The 25,476-nt window shown below is 38.6% G+C and overlaps 1 protein-coding gene across 1 annotated transcript in view; it reads right to left on the bottom strand.

Moving 5' to 3' along the window:
* Spef2 (sperm flagellar 2) overlaps positions 1–25,476 on the bottom strand; it is a 194,739-nt gene that overhangs the window by 53,052 nt on the left and 116,211 nt on the right. The window contains 4 exon segments of the mRNA XM_060380473.1: positions 3,868–4,005; positions 11,814–11,952; positions 12,034–12,161; positions 17,971–18,113. Coding sequence (XP_060236456.1) covers positions 3,868–4,005; positions 11,814–11,952; positions 12,034–12,161; positions 17,971–18,113 — 548 coding nt within the window.

The raw sequence follows: 25,476 nt of genomic DNA, 5'->3' as shown, positions 1-25,476 counted from the left end.
ACTGGAAGAAGTCAGAAACCTAAATGGTGTTTTTGTTTGTTTGTTTGTTTTTAAGCCTAGAGTATAGTTTATAGACCTTAGTCTATAAACTGTGCTGGGATCTGTCCCTAAGATTTACATTATTACAGCATTTTTTAAATAAAATATTAATCATTTTAAAGGGATACAACTTGATTCAAAATATAAAGGAATTTAAATAGGATACCACACCATATTCAAAAGTCTTCTCTAAGAAAACTTAATCATGAGTCCTCTTATATTTATAAAAACAACAAGTAAATAACACTCTGTTGTGTGACTTCTTTACCGTTGGGGTTTCAGATTTTACTTTTCTTTTTGTGTGGTATTCTGGATCGAATCTAGGGGTTCCAGCATTCTAAATAAGTACTTTATGGCTGAGCCATCTACAGCCTTCTTATTTCTTTTTCTTTGAGATGGTGTCTTATTACATTGTCTAGGTTAACCATGAACTCACTTCTTTGCTTGTGTAGGCTTGATTTTGAGGTTTGTGAAACCAGGGCCAACTTAGAGAAAGAGGCCTTTTTTAAACTTTACTGTGTGGAGAACTTGTTGCAAACACCTTGTTGGAATGAAACAAGACAAACTTCCAAGATCAAGCCATTTTAGAAACTCAACATTAATGAGCCAAAACGATTCCTTTACTTGTGGAAGGTCTTAGTGCCTAAATATGTTAACAGACTTGTGGAGGTACCAGGGAGATGGCTAGGTGGAGTTATGCAGCACTATCCAAAGTCACTTATTACAACTTTTTCAGGAAGTGTTTGGAAGGTAAATTCCATGGGACCCATTTCGGGAAGCAATTATCTGGCTGTTTGTGAGCTAACACAGGCCACTGAAGATTTTCTCAAGTCTTGTTACCTTCAGTCCTTGACAGACAGTAAAGCTTCTGATTTTGAGTTTTCTGGACAAAATGCAGCCTCCTTCAAGGGTCTATTATGTGAGGGGTGGTCCCATCGCCATGTTCTTCCTCCATGTGCTGAACTGAATGTTACTCTCCAGCATGTTCATCGCTGGCTTTTATGGGGTTTACTGAGCAGTGCCGAACAAGGTTGTCTGTGTCCTAACTGTGAAACTGAGCTATTTGAACAATGCTGTTGACATAGGAGTGTTCTGGAAGGAATATTGACTCTAAATCCCTGCTACTTCTTTCCCTTGCTAGATGGAAGGATTGGGCCAATGGTTCTATCCCAGTTTTCCTGAGTTTTCTTATTTATGAAATGAGGATGACAATAGACCCTTCAGCATGATGCTGTTGTGATAGTTGACTGTACTCTACTGGAAATTTCAGAGATTAGTACCTGGCATGTACTCTGCGGTTTTGTTTTATTTCATCAGATGTGGGCATTGGTTCAATACCTTAAGAATCCCAAATCTATGTATTAATGCATTGCTAGTGTCGTACCTATTCTGCAAGAGCCATTTATGGCTCTGAGTCATGAAAATGACTCATTAAAGTCTGCTGTGTCCTTATTATTGGGTTGCAGCTGCTTCTTCCATAAGCACTTGGTAAAACCTGTTCACAATATTTTCTCTGTAGTTGTTCAAACTGATACCCTGAGCTCTGCTCACATGAGTTTAGGCTAATCGGGCACTTTCCTTAGTCCTGTGTGTAAATTATGCATTATGGAGCTAAGCATATTCCTTAAAATGCTTAACAATGTGCTTAATAATATCTCAGAATTGTCCTTTGCTTGAAACTCTTTTAAATCTATCTTATCATCACAATCTAGGTTTGTAACATGCCTTCCTAGCTTTTCTTGTTCTGATGTTCTGCTTCCATTAAACCTCCAATATGGATATAGTATAGTTCTTCATCAATAAGACTTTAAGTCATTATTTAATACCTGACCAATACCTTTATTCTTATGCATTTACACCCATTTGAAGAATTCTGAATTAGGCACACCAAGAATTTATAATAGAATATTGATAACAACATATTATAATAGAAATGGTATGAAATAGATTCTCTCAAAGAATCTGTTTTACTATATTTCATTTTTGTGTGGATATACAATTATTACAATGGCCATACCACAAAAGACCATGAAGTGAATTGTGTAAGCCTCATGACACACCATTAGACTCCAATATAAGGGCTACTTGAACAAAACCACTTCAGAACCACAGTGTATGATCTAACAGCCTGGAGAACTATTAAGCAAATAATGGGCAGGGGAATATACAGTCAGTGCTGATGCAATGAAAAGCAGAAATTTTTCATCCCAGGTGAGATGAAACAGAATGTACTGTAAATTGGAACAGCAAAAGATTTAGCTCATCATCACAAAAGCCAAATGGCGGTAGATGGTGAGGGAACATGGATTTAGTTTGTTCTAAACCACATGTTTCATTGTGGAAGAAGTTTCAGAAGTTAAAATAATTAATTAATGTGTCTTTCAAACAAATTGATGGTAGCATCAGTAGCTGAGTTATAGTTTAACAGAAAAGCAAAACAAAAACCAAGTTAGTAAGGTGAGGCTATTATAATTCCTGAGGTTTTCCTGTTCTTCGGGTTTCTGTTGACTTTTCAGACCTGCCCTTGGATCTCCTATTGTCCCAGTGAAGGCTGAAACTGCTAGAATTGCTGGGTCATCTGTTCAAAAGAGATCTGCCAAACACCTATGATATTTCAGTCAAACCCCCAAAGATATGTCAGCATTTCCTAACATACCTTCTAGGTTAATCAATTACAGGCGAGAAATAGCTCCTTTCTCATTCTCTCTATAAATTACTAGTCTGTCAACAAAAATTAAATAAGCATAGCTTGACCAAGATAGGCCTGATAGTCTCCTACGGGTGAATAATTTTAAACAGAGTTTTTCCAGACCCTCAGCCCCCAGCCTCCCTCAGTGCTTAAGGAAACTAGTTCTTTGTAAACCTTTCTCTGTGTGCCTGAAATATCCTTTTTTTTTTTTTTTTTTTTTTTTTTAAGACAAAGTTTCTTTATGTAGCCTTGGCTGCCCTGGACTTGCTTTGTAGACCAGTCTGGCCTTAAACTCACAGAGATCTGCCTGCCCCTGCCTTCCTGAATGCTGGGATTACAGGTGTGTGCCACCAAACCCAGCTTTGAAATAGACACTTTAAAACAAGCCTTTTATCAGTTGTGTAAAGCAGGACTGCCTCCCTCAAGATCTGAAAATCATCTCTTTGAAGATTTCATTTATTATTTCTCAAGGGAGATAGCATTTCAAAGCTCCTATATGAGGGAAGGAAGCTACATCCTGCCTACACAAGTCCTGAGCAGGGGCACACATTATGAGACACAGATTACATCCAATTAAAAGTTTAAAACATTACAGATCAAGCACAACTGACTTCACCCTTCCTCCAGTGTAAACCCCAAGCTTTCAAAACCTGTATCTAGAGGCATTTTGTCCTGAGAAATCTTTAAGTTAAAGGCTGGTCTGTTCTTTCTCTCCTGGTCACAGCATTGGTACCCAGGGATGTAATGTAGCACAGAAATGATGGTAGGGCAGATTTCCTTGTCTAATGTGGCCACTTTTAAGAGTCTGAGAGTCTGATCAGGTAAACACTCCAGTTGCAGACAGCGTTTTTTGCATTCTCTCAGAACATATTAGGGACACAGGGATGATGAGTGGCTGCGTAAGATGCAATGTCTGTGTGGTTCCTTCGTTGGGATAAAAATAAATAAATAAAATAATTTTTGTTAGCTGATTTTTTTTCTTGGCAAGCCGGAATGCATACCAGGCGGAGAATGCATGCCACTCAGGATGTTGTGAGCAAAATGATGCTTAAGCAGACCCCTAACACACCTGAAGGAGTTGTCCCATGAGGAATAGAGCTGAAAAGGGAGTCTGTGTCACTGTGTCTGGCTTTCCCTACCTGCATCAGGGAAAAGAAGTGATTCATTGTTATTCCGACAAAGTCCTGCAGCCAGCTGTCATTAATGATGTCAAGCCTCTCTTGCTCTGCCTCTTCCTTTCTGGCTTCACAGATGTCCCACAGGCGGTCTCGCAGGTCCTGAGTGGAAAGAGAAATAAGTGTGGCTGTGCCTGAGAAGCGTACCTTGTACAGCTTCAGTGTCATGCGACCGAAATTGTTCGCTTCTGGAGATGTCCCCGAAGAGGCCACGCCTACCAAGTCTGTATGTTATATTCATTTATTCAGATGGTGACCACATCTTTTGTTCTCTCCGGTCAGATGTCCACAATTCTCACAGGTTCATTAGCATCACATTATCCATGGATAGTTCTAGTTCAGTGTTAGTTTCTTTGTTAATACATTTGTTTGGTTGAAAATCACTTTTTTTTAGCATTAAAAAAATTCATTTATTATTTATTGCAATTACTCACTTTGTATCCTGGCTGTAGCCCCCTCCCTCATCTCTTCCCAGTTTTACCCTCCCTTCCTCTTCTACCCCTATGCCCCTCCCCTAGTCCACTGATAGAGGAGGTCCTCCTCCCCTACTGACCTTAGCCTAACAGATCTCATCAGGACTGGGTGCATTATCTTCCTCTGTGGCCTGGCATGGCTGTCCCCACAGGGGTTGGTGATCAAAGAGCAGGCCAGTGAGTCCACGTTAGAGACATTCCAGCTCCCCTTACTAGGGAACCCATTTGTATACTGAGCTGCCATGGGCTATATCTGAGCAGGGGTTTAGGTCTCTCCATTCAGAGAAGCACTTCAAAAATGCTCAACATCCTTAGTCATCAGGGAAATGAAAACCAAAACGACCCTGAGAATTCACCTTACATCCATCAGAATGACTAGGATCAAAACCTTTAGTGACAACACATGCTGTAGAGGATGTGGAGAAAGGGGAATCCTCCTTCATTGCTGGTGGGAATGTAAACTTCTACAACTTTGGAAATCAATCTGGCACTTTCTCAGAAAATTAGAAATATTGCTACCTCAATATCCAGGCTATACCTCTCCTAGGCATATATCAAAAAGATGCTAATCCATACAACAAGGACATTTACTCAACTATGCTCATAGCAGCTTTATTTGTAATAGCCAGAATCTGGAAACAACCTGGATGTTCCTCAACAGAGAAATGGACACAGAAATTGTGGCACATTTACATAATGGAATACTACTCCGTAACTAAAAACAAGGAAAATAATGAAATTGGCAGGTAAATGGATGGAACTAGAAAAGATCATCCTGAGTGAGGTATCCCAGAAGCAGAAAGGCACACATGGTATATACTCACTTATAAGTGGATATTAACTATATGATACAGGATAAACATATTAAAATCTATAGTCCTAAAGAAGGCAAACAGCAAAGAGGACCCTAGAAAAGATACTAAATCCTCATTCAGAAGTGCAAACAGGATAGACATCAGAAGTAGGAGAAGATAGGGAACATGGAAAAAGGCTACCACAGAAGGCCTCTGAAAGAATCTACTCATCAAGGTATCAAAGCAGATTCTGAGGATCATTTTGATTTGCATTTCTCTGATGACTAAGGACATTGAACATTTCTTTAAGTGTTTCTCTGCCATTTGATATTCCTCTGTTGAGACTTCTCTGTTTAGCTCTGTACCCCATTTTTTAAAATTGGTTTACTTGACTTTTTGCTGTTTAACTTCTTGAGTTATTTATATATTCTGGATATTAGCCTTCTGTTAGATACAGGGTTGGTGAAGATCTTTTCCCAATCTGTAGGCAGTCTGCTCTTTAATCATCTCCCCTTCAGGGGAGTGCAGCCTTACCAGGTCACCAAGGAAGACAATGCAGCCACTCTTGATGAGACCTGATAGACTAGGATCAGATGGAAGGGGAGGAAGACCTCCCCTATCAGTGGACTAGGGGAGAGGCACAGGTGGAGAAGAGGGATGGAGGATGGAATTGGGAGAGGAAGAGAGAGGGAGCTACAGGTGGGATTTAAAGGGAATAAACTGTAATTAATAAAAATAAAAATAAAATAATTCTAGACTGTAAAACAAACAAACAAACAAAAAACAAAGCAGATGCTGAGATTCAGAAACAAAACTTGGGCAGCCTGCAGGGAATTTCATGGAAGAAGAAGGAAATAGAAAGACCTGGAAGGGACAGGAGCTACACAAGGAGAGCAACAGAACCACAAAATCTGGACCATGGGGGCCTGCAGATACCGATGCTCCAACCAAGGACCATGCATGAGAATCAACATTAGGTAGCTCATTATCTTTATTTTTATAAGCGGACACAGGGTTAGAGGGAAGGCATTTCCCTTGGGTGAGTAAATGACGAGCTAGGATGTGAATCTTTGGGCTTGAGTAATGTGAAGTACTAAGTTATGCTTCAGAATTGATGGTAGAAAGAGTAGAATTCAAGACAGAAAGCACGTTCGAGGTTGTATGGCCATTATACTCTTTCTAGGAGTAGATGGCTTGAGATGCACTTTGCATTCTGTCTCCATGGGTTCAATAATGCTTCCTTGGAGAAGCAGTTTAATGGGGAGTTGAGATGCTTGGAGATAGATACCTATGCTGCCACTTAGCAGGCTCGTGTCTTTGCCACATTTATTTACCTATGAAATGCGGTTGTTACTGATGAGTATGTAGGTTCATTGCTGTGTGGATAAAATAAGAAGGTGCCAGCAACTAGTGAGTGCTAGGTATCTGGAAATGACTGCTGCTACATTATACAGTCAGGCTGTCAAAATCTGCAAGGGCTCTTTGACCACCCCCCACCCCCGAGGGAGGAGCAGCCTTGCCAGTCCACAGAGGAAGACATTGCAGTCAGTCCTGATGAAACCTGATAAGCTAGGGTCAGATGGAAGGGGAGGAGGACCTTCCCTATCAGTGGACTTAGAGAGGGGCATGGGAGGAGATGAAGGAGGGAAGGTAGGATTGGGAAGGAATAAGGGAGGGGGCTACAGCTGGGATACAAAGAGAATAAAATGTAATTAATATAAAAAAATAAAAAATAATCATTTAACCTTAAAAAGATCTGCAAGGGAAGGTGAAAGAAGCACCTTAGTTAAGGTAATTTTAAAGTTTCATTTTCAAGATCATCTGTGCATAAAACACAAAAGTATGAAAGGATAGAGTTGGCTTTTCAACCAACATTTCCTATACCACTTTGAAGACACGGATGTGAAGCCTGGTGTGGTAATACATGCCTTCAGTCCCAGCACTTGGGAGGCAGAGGCTCTGACTTTGAGGCTTGCTATCTTCAGGATACCAAGGGCTATATAGAGAAACCTTGCCGAGAGAGAGAGAGAGAGAGAGAGAGAGAGAGAGGCAGATTGGCCTTATCCTAAACATAACTTTAATCATTTATAGGCATGAAAGGAAGGCAAGGTTTGTTTAGGCATCACAATTTTCTCAGGATTCACAGTTTATAAGTCCTACAGCAGTTTTGATAAGATTTATTAAGGCCAAACATGCTGAATCTTTCAATTAGAAACCACACTTTGTTCCTAGCATCCATGGATATATCCTTATAACAAAAGTTTACTCAGAAGAAAAAGTGTTGGCATGTTCCCTCCTTGCTGTTCTTGTCAGCAATGTGTTTGCTTGTATTTTAATTTTGATTGAATTTTAATTTTGGTAGTCAAGTTATGTTTTTATTTCTCATTAATTCCTCCTTCCTTTTTCAAGTTTAATTTCTGCATTTTTGAAACAATATCTATTTATATTCTTTCATGTATGTAGAGAAAAATTAAACAAAGTAAATAAACTCACTAAGCGTACATATGTATATTGTATGTAACCCAGTACTGACATCTTTGAGGTTCATCTTAAAATATTTGTCTAGTTTTTTTGTAAACAATAAAATGAGATCCTTATCACAGTTATGTATTTTAAATATTTAAAAATAAAACGTGAAGCTGTGAAAAATAGTAAAGATAATGGTGAAGTTACATTTAACCCTAGGTCGGAGTATTTTTAAGTTGACCATTAAAGGCAACATAACGGAAATTTCTATATTTACTTACAAAAATATTGAAAAAATTCTGCATAAAAACTCACTTCAAATAAGTAAACATCAAACTAGAAATATATTTATAATATGTTATGAATGAATTGTATTTATTTACAATATATAAAGAAGACAAACTAATAATTAAGAGAGCACTTTTCAGCACAGGAGTAGAGGAATTACAGTCATGATTCAGAAGAAATAAAATAAATGATCATTAAACAGGAAAGAATGGCTAACTTCAAATGCAAAAAAAGAAATGCAAATTTTAAGAAAACATGAGAAAGAGAAATAGAGGAGAGTTTATTTTAGACTAATTTTATGAGTGGGTAGGAAAGAGATTGAGACAAAAGACAGTGACAGGGTTTACTTAGATGCATTCTTTTGAAGAATGTTTAAGGACAGGTAACACAGCTAAACACCTCTTAGGTTAAAGCCTTTGGCACCTCCTTGTCATCCAGGCCACCATGTTGACTTGCCATTTTTGTGGGAGATTATAATTGGTTTCCCAACTGGTCTTCCTGATCTTTCACATCTCTACAAAAGCATTGAAAAGCATAAATCAAGGTTCCCTGTCTATGATATAAAATGACCTGAAGCCTTGATTAATACAGTTCCCCACTCTCTCTCTGACCTCCTCAGTAGCCTCTCATCTACTCTCACTTTGCTCTCCACTCCTTGATAATCTACACATACATCAAGACTTCTGATCTCTTTGCCTTTCTTCTCCTGTAAGATGGATAAACCTTCCTTATGTATGAATGTCGTTCACTCTAGTATTCCTGTTCCCAATCCATTCGAATACTTTCTAGGTAGGATTTCCACATCCATAAAAGCAAAACAGTTAGAGAAATACTTCAACCTCTTGCCTGTTTTCTTGATGCCATCATGAATTTAAAAAACAATAACACACTCACCTTATGTTTATTGGTTTTTGATTATTCTGTCTCCTGGCTACCAGCATGGAAATATTTTGGAGTCACAGACTTTGTTTTCACCTGTTAAACCCTAGCCCTGTGAACATAATACATGCTTTAATATTTCCTCAATGAATGGCAGACACTGAATATAGAGATATCTTCTATAGAAATTTCCTCTGGGTTGATACATTTAATCTTGGAAGGAAGCTGGTTAACACTCAGGATATTCTAGCTTGGGTGTGGTGAAACATACAATTAATCCCAGCACTTTGGAGGTAGAAGCAGGTAGATGTATGTGAATTTGAAGTCAGCCTGGCCTATATAATGAGCCTTAGACAAGCTAAGGCTATATTGTGAGAGCCAGCCTCAAACAAACCCACTCAATATGTTCTAAAGAGAGAAAGTATTCCATCTTATAGAGAAACTCAGCTCCTTAAGACTCAGGGAATTCTGAAAGGCTCATTTAATTCAGGAAGGAAACAATCCAGAAGCTTCAAGAAGTCCCTCAAACTTACATGTCCCAGAGGACCCCCATCCAAACAATACAGGTTATTGCCATTGCTTAGATGCTCACCAGAGCTTGATAGTAATGACCTATTCCTGAAGAGATCACCTATACTAGTCATAGGATCTAGAGTAATTAAGTCAGTATTGACCAGGAAACTTCCTCCCTTCAAGCTAGCTCTCATAGTACTAAAAGATGCTATCCAGACTACTGGAGGAAAAATGTCATCAATAATATTACCCAGCTGTCACCTCTGTGAGCTACATTAATACTGGGTGTGGAAAGAAATATGCATGTTATAATAGTGGCACAAACATTATGAGATAACCAGCCACTTTCCGATTAGAATTAAAGCCCACTCTACAGTGGGTAACATGCTTGGTTCTGCAAGTCTGAACAAGAATACCATAGAGTTTTGAAGTCAAAGGCCACAAGGCTGAACTTACTGCTATCATTTTACTTAATGGACATACTATCAAACCACCCCCTAAATTCATATCTTTCTACCCATAGATTTGTTTAGCTCACAGATCTCATCAGAGAAATTTCTTTGTGCAGTGGATATTGACTAGCAAAGAAACTCATAAATGGTCAAAGTACATGAAACAAGAGACTTTGAGGTACTCAACCATAAATGGGACATCTATATTATACCCTCATCCAGTAGCTTGGGGATTAATAAGAAGATTAACAGAAGAGATTGTGGAAAGTCTGGAAGAGCCAGAAGTCAAGGAAGAATGGAACAAAACAGTGTTTTCTGTATATAACAGAACTTTTGCACCCCAAAATTCACAGCAGTTGTGGTTGACTGTACAAGACCTGTACAAATCAAGTCAATCAAAATCTTGCATGGAATGAGGGTTCAAGAGCTCCCACCTCAAAGTGAATTTCTGTGGATAGTTGATTGCTTCTGGAGGAGTGAGGGCCTGTTTTCTTGAGGGGTGTGGTTCCTGGTAGTCTGAGCATGTCCACTGATGGCCCATACCCAGAAGAATATAGACAATACATATTAAATTTAATAAAAGATAATATGAAGTTGTGGGATTTAGGGCAATATTGGTGTATCTTGAAGGAGTTAATGAGAGGAGTTGAGGTGAATATGATGAAAATATGTTGTATGAAACTTTCAAAGAATAATTAATATTTTTTAAAAAGTCCATGAAACTGGCCAGGTACATTGGATCACTCTATCTCCAAGCTTAAGAGGCACTAAGGACTACTGTGAAGCACTCCCAACTTAGAACAGGAATATCAGCCATGCTTCCTAGAAGAGCCTCAGACAAGTCAAATTGCCTAGAAGAAGCAGAGTGGTTACAAATGGAAGATATACTCCCCAACCCATCAAGCTGCTTTTAAGTTGTGCAGTAAGATCCAGGTTTCCTGGTTTTGTGAGCCATGACTATGCTTGGTAAGCTGGGATTCATTCATGGTCCTGTAAGTAAGCCCTGCCCATGCTCCTTTAATCACCATAAAAACTCACTCGTTCTTTGACCCCTCCCCGCCCCCCGAGGGAGGAGAAGCCCTGCTAGACCACAGAAGAGGACATTGCAGCCAGTCCTGAAGATACCTGATAAGCTAGGGTCAGATGGAAGGGAGGAGGACCTCCCCTATCAATGGACTTGGAAAGGGGCAGGGAGGAGATAAGGGAGGGTGGGATTGGGAGGGGATGAGGGTGGGGGCTACAGCTGGGATACAAAGTAAATAACCTGTGATTAATATAAAAATAAAATTATTATAAAAAGAGAAAATAAAAACACTCATTAGTTTGCTCAGCTGAGCTGTGGTTCCAAATGTTGCAGGTCTGCTAACTGGAATGAGTGGACATTTGGTTACATTTTCCCAGGAATAACACTATCATAATATCTGACTCTCATTAACTAACACGTTAGATAGTTTTGAGGTATTCTTTTGATGGAACAAGACAGGGTTATCAATTTACACAGGAGATATGAGGGCTGTGAAATTGAATGGAGCTTCATTCGATTTCATTCATCAAATTTAACATGTAGAAAAGCCCTTTCCTAAAACCTCAAGCTAATAACTTGACTCATGAACTCACACACACACACAAAATCCACTTGCTTTCACTTCTAAGCACTGTATTTGATGAAGATACAAAAATATGTAGACTATGTCACTAGACCTCAAAAGATTTAGTCAATAGAGATGACTATGAGCTATCCTTGTTTATCTTCTTGCTGCTATTAGGTTATATAAGTAGATTCAGGATAAGCATATAATTAACACGAGGTGAAGAGAGTCTATGAAGCAGATGCCAAGAATGCTCCCGCACTGCTGAAGTGCGCAATGTGTGTATCTGAACCCAAGACGCAGAGGCACCATTCCTTTGTGAGGTTAACAATTGGGTTATAGTTCAAATCGCTGTGTTCTAATGCTTTCATCCCTGAAGATAGAAAGGGGGTGAACATACAGATGGAGAAAGGAAGATGTGTTGACCCTGTCCTACAAGGTCACAGCAGTCCTTACGTTCACTCTTTGGTGTAGTTCAGCCCTTGTTTCCTCGTCGTTCCACAGGTCTTCAGGAACAGAGTTGAAATCAGCCTGCCACTGAGATACAAATTCTTGCTTGTGATCTGGACGCCTTAGAAACTGCTGGAAATTTGTTCTGTAAGGAAGGAAGAGAATAAGATAGATCTTTGGCTCAACCTAAACACGGCAAAATTCTAACTTTGGGGATTATACTTGCTTGGTCTCGTATATATAAGAGATCACAGTGTGCTGTCTTTCTCTAAGATGCCGAAGTACTGTTTTGATGTGGTTTATGTAGGATTTCTCTATCAGTTCCCAGTAAGGTACTAAAAATGAAGGTAGTTCCTGTTAAAAAGTAAATCACAGAGATCAGTGTTTGGAAATGAAAATTCCTATGGCTAGCTGAGTCAAAAGAGCACTAGAGATCAGGTCCTAACTGCAACTACCTGGGGCATGGCTTTTAAATTGTCTTAGTCCTCACCTGTCTCCAGAAGACAATTCCTGTTCCAGATATTCAGCACATCTCAGAACAGACATTATTTCTTCCAGAAATCCTTCCCTGGCCCAACTTGTTTGCAAGGTTACCCTCAGATCTTCTGAGCTTTTGTCTTAGCACCTGTACCCCAGCTGTTAGGTAACATTAATTCTGGTTATATTTTATTCTAGAATGTCAGCCCTGTTTAGTCAGGGGCTATAGTTGTCTTGATCAGTCCCATACAGTTTTTCCCGTAATCATGTTGTATATAGAACCTAGTAAAGTCCTCAAAGATTATTTGTTGGATGAATGGATGATTACATTTGCCTCAGCTGGAATGTTGCCTTATTTGGAGAACACCTTTGTTATGAAAAACAAAAAAACAAACAAACAAAAAAAAAAAAACCGTGGACCTAGGTCACAAGAGGCTATATAAAATAATGTGAGTGGAGTTCTGAGGGAACCGTAAGTATCTAATATGGATAGGTGAACACTTAGAAGATGGTTGAACGTGGAATTCTAGGCTTTTAAAAGCAAGTGGAGTCATCCAGTCTCTGGAAAAAATAAGTGATGATAAAACTGAATTCAGGAACATCTGCTTGCGACCATTCACCGTGCTTCTATTTTATAGAAATCCAGTACTTACGGTTAGGATTATATAGATCTAGCAAGGTTAAATTTCTTGTCTATGATTATCACCTATTTGATAACAGAAAAATAGAAGCACTGACATTATTTTAATAGCCTTTTATAGCCTAGTTCCACTATCTAATTTTACGTTTCAGCATAATCCCTCTTAAAGGAAGTAGTATCCAGAATGACTGAAGACCATTTTTTCATCGTTATTATTGTTAGCTTCGTCACTTATTGTTGTTGTTTTTATTTATCATCATCCTCACCGTCACCATCCTTCTCCTCTTTCTCCTCCTCCTCAAGACAAGGTCTCTCTGTGCAGCCAAATCTATCCTGATCTTACTGTGCAATTCAGATTAGAATGGAACTTACTGCTGTCCTTTTGCTTCAGTTGATTACAACTGTGTACCCATCACCCAGTTCTGAGAACCATTGAAATCAGCACATGATTCCAATCAACTTCAGGCTATTATTAATGCTATATGCCTTACTATTTAGCAATAATAATGGGCCTCATCAATTAACATCTGCTCTCCACTTTTATTTACTTACAACTACATCATAGGAAAGTTGCCAAATATTATGTAAGTTACCTTGGTCATGGTGATTCATCACAGCAACAGAAAAGTAACCAACTAGATATTGATAAGAGGAAGTAGGCTATGTCTGTGACTGGCCTACCCATAGTGTTTTTTGAAAGAATGTGGAAGATCATAGGACTTTGAACTAGGAAAGTGGTTGAAGAGTATAAGCAGAGCTTAATGAGCCATCCTGCTATGATCTTGGAAGAAAGTATTTCTGAGAGCCATGTGGGTTAAATTGAGCCCAGATTAAGAGGTTACTAGTGGGACAATATTAGTAAGTGGGTTACAGGCCATTCTTGTGGTATTTTGGCAAAGAAGGTGATGCTTTCTGTCCTTGTCCTAAGAATTTACCCAAGGCTCAATTAAAAAGCAATGGACTAAATTCTTTGTTGGAAGAGATTTCTTTTATAATTTTAATTTTATTTTTATTAATTACACTTTATTCACTTTGTATCCCAGCTGTGGCTCCTTCCTTCATCCCTTCCCAATCCCACTCTGCCTCAATCTTCTTCTATGTCCCTTTCCCAGTCCAATGCTAGGGGAGGTCCTCCTCCCCTTCCATCTGACCCTAGTCTATCAGGTCTCATCAGGACTGGCTGTATTGTCTTCCTCTGTGGCCTGGATAAGGCTGCTCCCCCCTCAGGCGGAGGTGATCAAGAGTCAGCCCAAGAGTTCCTGTCAGAGACAGTCCCTGTTCCTATTACTGGGGAACCCTCTTGGACACTGAGCTGCCATGGGCTATATCTGTGCAGGGTTTCTAGGTTATCTCTATGAATGGTCCTTGTTGGAGTATGAGTCTCACAAAAGTCCCATGTGCCCAGATTCTTTTTGTTCTGTTACTCTCCTTGTGGAGCTCCTATCCCCTCCAGGTCTTTCTATCTCCCCCTTATTTCATAACATTTCCTGCACTCTGCCTTAAGTTTGGCTGAGTCTCTGCATATGTTTTGATATCCTGCAGGACAGAGTCTTTCAGAGGCCTTCTGTAATAGGCTCCTGTTCTGTTCCCTGCCTTCTCTTTCTTCAGATGTCCATTCTGTTTGCATTTCTGAATGAAGATTGAGCATCTTACCCTGGGTGCTCCTTCTTAATTAGCTTCCTTAGGTGTACAGATTTTAGTATGATTATCCTAGATGTCTAATATCCACTTATTAGTGAGTATATACCTTATGTGTCTCAGAACAAAATGACAGCCTACAGATTGGATCTTCACCAACCTTATATCTGACAGAGGGTTAATATCCAGACTATATAAAGAACTTAAGAAGTTAAACAGCAACAAATCAATTAAAAATGGGATACAGAGCTAAATAGAGAATTCTCAATTGAGGAACATCAAATGGCAGAGAAACACTTAAAGAAATGCTCAACATTCTTAGTGATCAGGGAAATGCAAATCAAAAAGACCCTGAGATTTCACCCTATACCCATCAGAATGGCTAAGATAAAAAACTTAAGTGACAACACATGTTGGAGAGGATGTGGAGAAAAGGGAACCCTCCTCCATTGCTTGTGGGAATGTAAACTGTACAACCACTTTGTAAATCAATCTGGTGTTTTTTCAGACAATTAGGAATAGTGCTTCCTCAAGATCCAGCTATACCACTCCTAGGCATATATCCAAAACATGCTCAAGTATACAACAAGGACATTTGCTCAACCATGTTTGTAGCAGCTTTATTTGTAATAGCCAGAACCTGGAAACAACCCAGTTGTTCCTCAGTTGAGGAATGGATACAGAAATTGTGGTACATTTACACAATGGAATACTACTTAGCAATTAAAAACAAGGAAATTGTCAGGCAAATGGTGAGAACTAGAAAAGATCATCCTGAGTGAGGTATCCCAGAAGCAGAAAGACACACATGGAAGACATTTCAAGGCAGCCTAATATTCACTCTGTTGCATGGCTATTAGTATTCACTCTTATATAGTTCTACAATGAGAAGGAGCAAATGGGCCAAAAAGAAATACAAAATTCACAGTTCGAAGAGAAAAAAAGAATTTCACAGCCAAAGTTTGTGCTGAGATTAAGGCCTGTTCTTCATTGGTACAGTGGGAGGTGCCTTCAAGGCAGATCCACACAGCAAAGCTTCTAAGATGTGGAAATAAAAAAGGACTAAAATGCAACAACAATGGAAAACTTAAGCAAATGTGATTCACGGAGGGCAGACTCCATCCCGAGGGCAGAAAAACTTAGAAGTGTTATTCAGATTCACATGACTCTGGCTTTAGGGTAATGGAGGATATACAAAGGGTGCTGGACTCTTCCTCTGTGGTTAAGGACTACCACTGATGCTAGGCATTGTACGATATGGCATTCCATGCATGAAGGCCTTGACAGGGCAAGAAGACCTGAGAGGTCTTTGCACGAAGCTGTGACATGACGCGTGAGTTGTGTTGGCGACCCTACCGTGTTAGAGGTGCCAAAACTATGGCACATATGCCGAGAAGAGCAGAGCACGGAATGGAATCAGCCCAAGAGAGACCAGTGTGTTGAAGGCCATAAAGAGAAAAGCGGGGATATCTAAGCCCTCTAATATCAGATCTGAAACTTCAGGACTTGAAGTTTCTTTGATAGTTTTTGGTATAGCTCTGATCCAACATTTCCTCATCAATCCCCCATTTCTCCATGTAGGAATGGTAATGCATATCATGTGCAATTTTATGTTGCGAGTATCTAATTTGCCTTTTGATTTTATAGGGGCTACAGTTCAGAGATTGCCTTGAGTGTCAGAAGAAACTTTGAATTTCGGACTTTGAAACATTGCTAAGATTAAAAGACTATAGAGATTTTTGAAGTTGACTAAGTGCATCTTGCCTTACGATGTGGCCACATATCCATGGAAGCAAGGAACAGAATGTGGTAGTCTAGAAGAGAATGCGCCCCTAGGCTCATGTGTTTGAATCTTGGTCTCCAGTTTTTGGAACTGTTTGGGAAGGACTAGAAGACATGGCCTTGTTGAAGGAGGTGTATAAACTTTCAGCCTTCCCTTGCTGTCAGGGAGTAACCCAGACTATGTACATTTCCTGATATATTGATGACATACTTGCAAACACTGTTCCCTTTCTGTCCCTGAGATTCATTTGCTTCCTATAAGAGTTCACTTGTAGATTTATGTATGGGAGCTTGTATCACATCTCAGTATTAATTTTTATTTTAATTTATTTTGAGGGATCCCAAGGGATAAGATTTAGTTGTTTTAGCTCATCATTCCATATCCAATACCAAATAATGATTGCATTTTATTCCCTCAGACTTCTGTTTCTGTCACAAACTAGGAACATTCTGAAAATGTGTGGGGTGTGTCTGAGTATGTATACATTCAAAGTAGCTTCTGCTTGCTTACCTGAGTGTTCTCCATTTATATGGACACACACACACATATGCATACATACATACACACATACCCATATATTATTGAACCATTTACATGGTTCATATTAAAGTATTGTCCAATTTTACTCATGATACTAGTTAAGTCATTCATCAGGAACCTATGAAGATTCTTTCATATACTGCTGACTGTCTGATTCCTTTAATGCAGTGAGCTATGCTCTATACTCCTTCCACAAAGAATTTGAATGAAGCCTATTGTGGGAATAAAACATCTCCAGAAGAGGTTAACAACAGCTATAACACAACTCTTGAGAGAAGCCTTGGATCTCCAATGTTGGATACAGATGAACCTTGCTGAGTTTATCAGTGTGAGAAACTACTGTGGTTTGGAATAAAAACTTAAAACTGATTCTTGGAAACAACCCCCTTATCTTTTTTTTTTTTTTAATTTGTAAGGTTTTCTCCCAACATGGTAGATTTATATTTGAAGACCCAGGCCCAGGTAGCAATTGGTTTACATCTGTTATAGGAAAATTACCCCTTCTGCCCCTCCTTGTCTAGCATGCTTGTTGCATACTCTTGGTTATGTAGCTTCCTTATGGTTTAGGTACCTTCATACATTTCTTCCAGTTCTAAAAAGCCAGAGGTCAAATTTTATTTGGAAGTATTATTATAAGGCATTAGTGTGCAAATGGGGCAGGTACTATAAATTTGCTGGATACATATCCAACAGAAGTCCTTCTTCTAAGAAACTGCTTCTCTGCTTGTCCTTAGCACAAAATTGGAACTCATAGAAGCTATTTGCTCCTCTTATTTCAATAATCAAGAGCAGTTTCAAAGTATGACTCAGAAGCTCAAATCCAAGGGAGAAAACTGAAATGCAGTTCACTGACAAGTCTCTAGAAATTTTTCTGTAGTCCCCGACCCCACCCCTTTGGTATTGTGGACTGAATCCAGGATCAGATTCTGCATTCTATCAGTGAACTGCAACTCCAGGCTTATCTCAGCTTTTGATAAATGTCTACCTAGTCTTGGCTCCAGAAGGATTTTAGATGTTTGGAATGTGGCAACACTTTACATAAACAGGATAAATGATTCTGCTAGTTTGATTCTAAGGTGCCGTACCTCAGGTATAGGCTCATTCACATAGACCCAATCTTCGGATCCTGGCTTAGGCCGTGGTGGTGCTGATGATTGTGTGGGTGATGATTCAAAAGAGGAGACAACAGGTGATTTCTTCGCTGGAGTTTTGCCTCCTTGTCCTTTCCCTTTAAGAGAAACTTAGATATGTATATTAAACCATACCGGTGCAGGCAACAGGAGAGGTTTCTGAGGATGACAAAGTCTGTGATTGTTATGGGATTCAGGACACTTGTTGATTACTCTTTTAGCTTCTTCAGATAGTTTTAATAATTCAAAGATATAGAACAAATTGTCTTATTTGCTGTAGTCCATGCATTAATACTACTGCTGCTGCTGCTACTACTACTGAGTTATTTTGTAATTTTTTTTTTAATTAGAAAATGAAACCAGTTTTCTTTATTTAAGGATGAATTGGTCTCTAAAGCTATATACACATATATATATTTATAATTTATTACAATTTATTCACTTTGTATCTCTGCTGCTGCCCCTCCCTCATCTCCTCTCAATCCCGATTCTAACAACTCAAATCTGTCTGGCTGTTACAGTTTGGTACTTTACTTTCACTCAGGTCTTGCTTCTCTAATGCATGTGTGGCTCTTACAGAGTTTAGGATTTACTATAAACTGTGTTTAAGTTTCTTATTGTAAAAATTGGCAAATTAAATTCCTTATGTCAAATGAGAAAGAGTGTGTCTATAACATAAATGGGGCTCGTGTGTGCCTGTTGGGACCAAGAGCAGAAGTTAGATGAGAGAAGAGGTCGCTGAAGCTCACGGACCTTCTCAGATTCTCTACAGGATAAAAAGGATTTCTAAAAAGATGTTATTTCTTATTATGGTCAGGCTTTAAATTTAAGAATAGAAAATCAATGAGGGAGGGAAGGAGACATGGAGGAAGGTAGAAATAGAAGCAAAAATGTGAGGATAAGGGAATGGAGGAGGGTTAGGTAAGGAAGAGGAGGTGAAAGCCATCTATGTTCTAATTTATTTATTTATTTATTTTATTATTTATTTTTATTTTATTTTATTTTATTAATTACATTTTATTCATTTTGTATCCCCCCATAAGCCCCTCCCTCTTCCCCTCCTGATCCCACCCTCCCTCCCCTTTCTGCATGCATGCCACTCCCCAAGTCCACTGATAGGGGAGGTTCTCCTCTCCTTTCTGATCTTAGTCTATCAGTTCTCATCAAAAGTGGCTGCATTGTCCTCTACTGTGGCCTGGTAAGGCTGCTCCCCCCCTCAGGGGGAGGTGATCAAAGAGCAGGCCAATCAGATTATGTCAGAGGCAGTCCCTCTTCTCATCACAATGTAACCCACTTGGACACTGAACTGCCCTGGGCTACATCTGTGCAGGGGTTCTAGGTTATCTCCATGAATAGTCCTTGGTTGGAGTATGAGTCTCTGGGAAGTTCCCTGTGTCCAAATTTTCTTGTTCTGTTGCTTGTGCTCTAATTTATAATTGGAATAGGAAATATACTTCTCTTTGCCCAATGAAGACAGCAACCCAGACTACTTACATGATTTCCTTATCTTATGAGCACAGGTATACTGTAAAAGGATCAGCATATTTTTTCTTTAGATCACTCAGGCTAAATTCCACCTGCCTTCAGATTAATTGTTAAAAACTACACATGCAGTTTAGAGTTGGCTTTAACACAGGGAACACTTTCTTTCTCCTAAAGGCATTATTCTAATGAATATAGTTTAGTGATGCTCTCTAAATATCTTTAATTTTATGCTAATTAAAATGCATGGTTTTTAAGTTTCTTGTCAGGTGATTTCAAGGGATTTCTTCATACATAATTAAACCAAAATTTATTAATCATCCATACACCTGTGGACAAGCTAAAAGTGTTCATAATTAGATATATTTTTCTCTATGATTCTTTACCATTCATCCCGAACTGCGACGATTTTAAGATAGAGTTCTCTCTAAAAGGAAAAGTGTGTAATTATAAATTGAGGATTAGAATAAGCTTTTCCCCTTCTTCTAAAAATATTTTTCCCTATCAGTGGTACTTGGGCATGGGAGGAAATGAGGGGGGAGAGCAGGAATGGGAGGGAATAAGGGAGAGGGCTACAGCTGGAATGAAAAGTAAATAAATTGTAATTAATATAAAAAAATTAAAATTAAAAAAAACCCAAAAATATTTTTATCATTTAGTGAAAGTTAGCAGAGATGGAATAGTTTTTGAATAGCTGCATTGAGACCATAGTGAATGCATTGAATGTTTATAGCAATGAAAATGTCCAAAGAAGGAAGATTTTAAAGGGAAATAAGTATGTCTATACCTCAATGAGTGAAAGAAGTGACATTGAAGCCATTTTTTAATTAGCTATTTAAATCTAATGAGGCAAATCACACGAGGGCTTTAGTTTCTAAAATGAGATCACGGAGTCTTTGCTATAGCCATTCCTTCTGGGTAAACGGTTTAAAGAAAAACTCCTGTTTAGTACATCACACTAAACATCATACTAAACTCATGTTTAGTACTTCGGTTTTAGGAATTATTTGTTTTAATAAATGATAACTTGATAGTCTCCTATCTGGTTATCCAGCCCTAATTGTTCAGCCGAAAAAACATACCCATTAAGCCAAGATGATTATAAATTAAAATAAGTGACAGAGAAAACTTCAATTTTCAGGCAAACTGGTGGATTGATGTTGAAACTAAAGACATGTTTGGGTAAAGATGAAATGACAGAGTAATAAATTTGAGAAAAATAATTAAAGAAATAAAGAAATAACAGAAAAATACACTAGTGGTGATTTAGTAATGAGCTAAGCAAGTAAAAGTCAGAAGTTTAAAGTAGAATTTAAAACTAAGGATGAAATAAGTAATTGAGTAAAACCACATTGATTGATTGATGAGAGGAGAACATTAAAAAATCGGAACACTTTCTAATCAAATTAGTGTTTCTCAGGGAGGGGAGAGAGGTGAGAGGAGGCATTTGTTGGGAGGAGGCAAACATAGAGTCTGATGTATATATATTTAAGGCAAGATATTATTATTATTGTTGTTGTTGTCAGTTAGTTAGTCCTAAAATATTCCCTGTGGGTACCTGACTTAATTACTATCTTTACTGGTTGAAGCCAAAATATTGGTTAGCAAGGATTACTTTCATAATTTTTAACTTTAACAACTTTTGCTAACAGATACAGTGTTAATGGCTGACTGCGCTGCAAAGAACAGCTGCCAAAGTTTGATGCAGGTCAGCTCAGAGGAGATGAGCATTTTAGCTTAGAAGTGAAACAGACTGAAGGAACGCAACCAGGGAGAGAGGGTGCCAGTGTCAGGCAAAGAAAGAGTTAGAGACTGAATCCACAGTGAATCTGCTGAGAAGGAACTTTGGCAAAGCTCATGAAGGAACGTCGTCTCTGTTCAGGGTCCTAGGATTTGTATTGTTCTGCATCATGGAATCAGCCATATGCAACTGATAATATGGGATCATTTATGAAATATGCCTTTATTATAGTTGTTCTTACAATCTGTACATCAATTCTGCATCTACAGTGAATTGCCTCCACCCAAGGGTCAGGGAACATCACAGAAGTCGGGGTGGAAAGATTATAAGAAAGACCTAGAAGACCAACACATCTGCTGTGAGATTATGTCTTATACATAGCACTTGGGGCTGCACCCATGAAATCTCAGCAATATGGTAGCCTAAACCAGACCTGAGCCATAGCAACACCAGTTGGCATGTCAATGGGGATGGGAAATCTCTCAAGGTTCCACCCCTATAGACAAGTAATACTGAGTTATTCCTAATAACATGTACACAGGAGAAATACTAAATGGACTTCAGAAGTCATATTTATATGAATGTGTATATGTAAAAAGGACACAGTAAAAGCAAAAAAAAAATCAGCGGTGAGAATATACACATATTAGTAATACCTAAAAAAGAAAAGTTAATGCTTTGAGAAGACATGGGGGTGTAAACAGGAAGAGTTCAAGTAAGGACAGAGGGAAGGTGGAAATGATGTCAATACAGTAACTATGAGTGAATTTTAGGAAAAAATAAACATTTAAACTAAAAGGTAAATAAAAGTATGATTCCACTTACGTTGCAAAAAGAAAATGAGAAAGGACATGAGGTTGGTAGAGTGAGAAGTAGGGGTAGATATGAGGAACAAAGGGTTAATAGGAGGAAAAACATTGTATGGAATTTGCAAAGAATTAGTAAGATATTTATTGAAAAAATTTAAAGGACAAAGTTGAGAGGGATGCTTGTTAGGCTCAGGGTGAGTTGTCAGGAAGGAATAGATAAGAATATGATTAAGAACATGTACATGTCCTTATTGTGTACTTGAGCCTCTTTTGGGTATATGCCCAGTAGTGGTATGGCTGGATCTTGAGGAAGCGCTATTCCTAGTTGTCTAAGAAAGCGCCAGATTGATTTTCAGAGTTGTTGTACAAGTTTACATTCCTACCAGCAGTGGAGGAGGGTTCCCCATTTGCTTAACCATGTTTGTAGCAGCTTTATTTGTAATAGCCAGAAGCTGGAAACAACCCAGATGCCCCTCAACTGAAGAATGGATACAGAAATTATGGTACATCTACACAATGGAATGTTACTCAGCAATGAAAAATAAAGAAATCATAAAATTTGCAGGTAAATGGTGGGATCTGGAAAGGATTATCCTGAGTGAGCTGTTCCAGAAGCAGAAAGACACACACGGTATATACTCGCTCATATAGACGTACAATATAGGATAAACCTACTAAAATCTATACATCTAAAGAAACTAATCAAGAGGGAGGACCCTTACTACAAAGCTCAATCCCCATTCCAAAAGGCAAAGAGGATGAACATCAGAAGAAGAAAACAGGAAACAGGACAGGAGCCTGCCACAGAGGGCAACTGAAAGGCTCTGCCCTGCAGACTATCATAGCAGATGCTGAGACTTATGGCAGAGTGCATGGAATCTTATGAAAGAAGTAGGAAATAGTAAGATCTGGAGAGGACAGGAACTCCACAAGGAGAGCAACAGAACCAGAAAATTTGAACACAGGGGTCTTTCCAGAGACTCATACTCCAACCAAGTACCATGCATGGAGATAACCTAGAACCCCTGCACAGATGTAGCCCATGTAGCCCATGGACAAGTGGGTTCCATAGTAATGGGAAGAGGGATTGCCTCTGACATAAACTAATTGGCCTGCTCTTTGATCACCTCCCCCTGAGGCGGGGGGGGGGAAGCAGCCTTACCAGGCCACAGATGACAATGCAGCCACTCCGGATGAGATCTGATAGACTAAGATCAGAAAGAAGGAGAGGAGGACCTCCCCTATCAGTGGACATGGGGGAGGGGCATGCATGAAGAAGGGGAAGGAAGGTGAGATTAGGAGGTGAGAGGGAGGGATTTATGGGGGGATACAAAGTGAATAAACTATAATCAATAAAAGTTAAAAAAACAATAAAATAAAATAGCTAACCCAGGACAGAATAGCTAAACGATGTTTGTCAAAAATAAAAAAATAAGAAAATAAACTCCTGAAAAAAAAGAATGTTACATGTGTGAAATTTTTAAGTATTATGTAAAATATTGTTAAGAATAAATATTTTAAGATCACCATAAGATTAAACACTTAAGATTTCAAGAGAAAAATGTAAAGATTGTTCTAATACTGAGAAAATAAAAGTGGATGAATGATGCTACTACCATCAAGAAATAATAAGACTGTTTCCAGCTTCTGGCTATTACAAATAAGGCTGCTACAAACATGGCTGAGCAAATGTCCTTATTGTGTACTTGAGAATCTTTTGGATATAAGCCTAGAAGTGGTATATATAGATCTTGAGGAAGTGCTATTCCTAATTGTCTGAGAAAGCACCAGATTGCTTTTCAGAGTGGTTGTAGAAGTTTACATTCCCACCAGCAGTGGAGGAGGGTTCCCCTTTCTCTACCACCTCTCCAGCATGTGTTGTCTCTTGAGTTTTTGATCTTAGCCATTCTGATGGGTATAAGGTGAAATCTTAGGGTCATTTTGATTTGCATTTCCCTGATGGCTAATGAGGTTGAGCATTTCTTTAAGTGTTTCTCTGTCATTCAATATTCCTCTGCAGAGAATTCTCTGTTTAGCTCTGTACCCCATTTTTTAATTGGATTACTTGACTTTTTGCTGTTTAACTTCTTTAGTTCTTTATATATATTGGATATTAGCCCTCTGTAAGATATAGGGTTGGTGAAGATCCTTTCCCACCAAGGACTATGCACAGAGATAACCTAAGACCTCTGCACAGATATATCCCTTGGCAGTTCATTATTCAAGTGGGTTCCATTGTAATAGGAACAGGGACTGTTTCTGACATGAACTGATTGGCCTGCTCTTTAATTAGCTCCCCCTGAGAGGGAAGCAACATTACCAGGCCACAGAAGAAGACAATGCAGTCACTCCTGATGAGACCTAATTGACTAATGCCTTCTGACTAGGATCAGAAGGAAGGAAAAGAAGACCTCTATCAGTAGACTTGGGGAGGGGTATGCATGCAGAGGGTGGAGAAAGAGAGGGATTGAGACGGGAGGAAGGAGGGAACCACAGGGGGATACAAAGTGAATAAAGTGTAATTAATAAAAAAAAGAAATAATAAGATTGAAGAAAAAAAAAAGTGGTACCACTACTTGTAAGAGAGGCTTCCAGTATAACTGTGATATAATGGCCTGTACGGTAAACAAATCATTGTGTCCAGTGCCACTGGTACTAATTTCAAATATTAAGAAGTAAAATAGTATACCTTTCTATATGAAGGAAATACTGTTTTAAACACCCAAACAATAGCATGTCTAGACTGTTATAAGTAAAGAAAATTCTAAATCTGATTCAAAGTTCCTGTTTATAATGATTTCATTTATTTGTTTGTTTTTTTAAGGAATTTTATGCATATGAGTAATTTGTCTTCATGTATGTATGTGTAGTATGTTTCTGTAGAAGACAGAAAAGGGCAACAGAATCCCTGAATCCAGAGTTACGGGTGGTTGTGAGCCTCCATGGTGGTGGAGAATGGAATAGAAATGAGTCCTCTGTAGGAGAAGCATCTCACTAGCCCCTAAAATTCACCTTTCAGATATCATTTCACCTTTATAAACTAGAACACTAAAACAGAAAAATGAAAATAGAAATCCTTGATTTAATTAAAGTGAGCTAGTGAATGTATATGTTTTGCTGTCAAACTTGCATGGTTGTTTAGTGTTGGTATATTTCTGAATAAGGCTGCTCTTAGAATCTACATACTACTACATCTAGCTTATGATTTGGTACCAGATAACAAATATGTGTACTTACTATGTTTTTCTTGTGTACATACAATAATCTTCCATTTGCGTTTTGTTTGGGAACAATTAAAATGCAAGAGATAAGTAATATAAAGTGGGGAATTGCTCTGGGTGGTAAAAAAAAAATTAAGAGCCAAGTATAAATTGCAGCTGTTAGAATTTCAATTAAAACTGTATCTCAGTGTTGATTCCCTACCTATAA

The sequence above is a fragment of the Meriones unguiculatus genome, chromosome 3, assembly GCF_030254825.1.
Source record: "Meriones unguiculatus strain TT.TT164.6M chromosome 3, Bangor_MerUng_6.1, whole genome shotgun sequence".
Taxonomy (NCBI): Eukaryota; Metazoa; Chordata; class Mammalia; order Rodentia; family Muridae; genus Meriones; species Meriones unguiculatus.
Note: the sequence above shows the minus strand (reverse complement) of the source record. Positions and strands in the feature narration are given on the sequence as shown.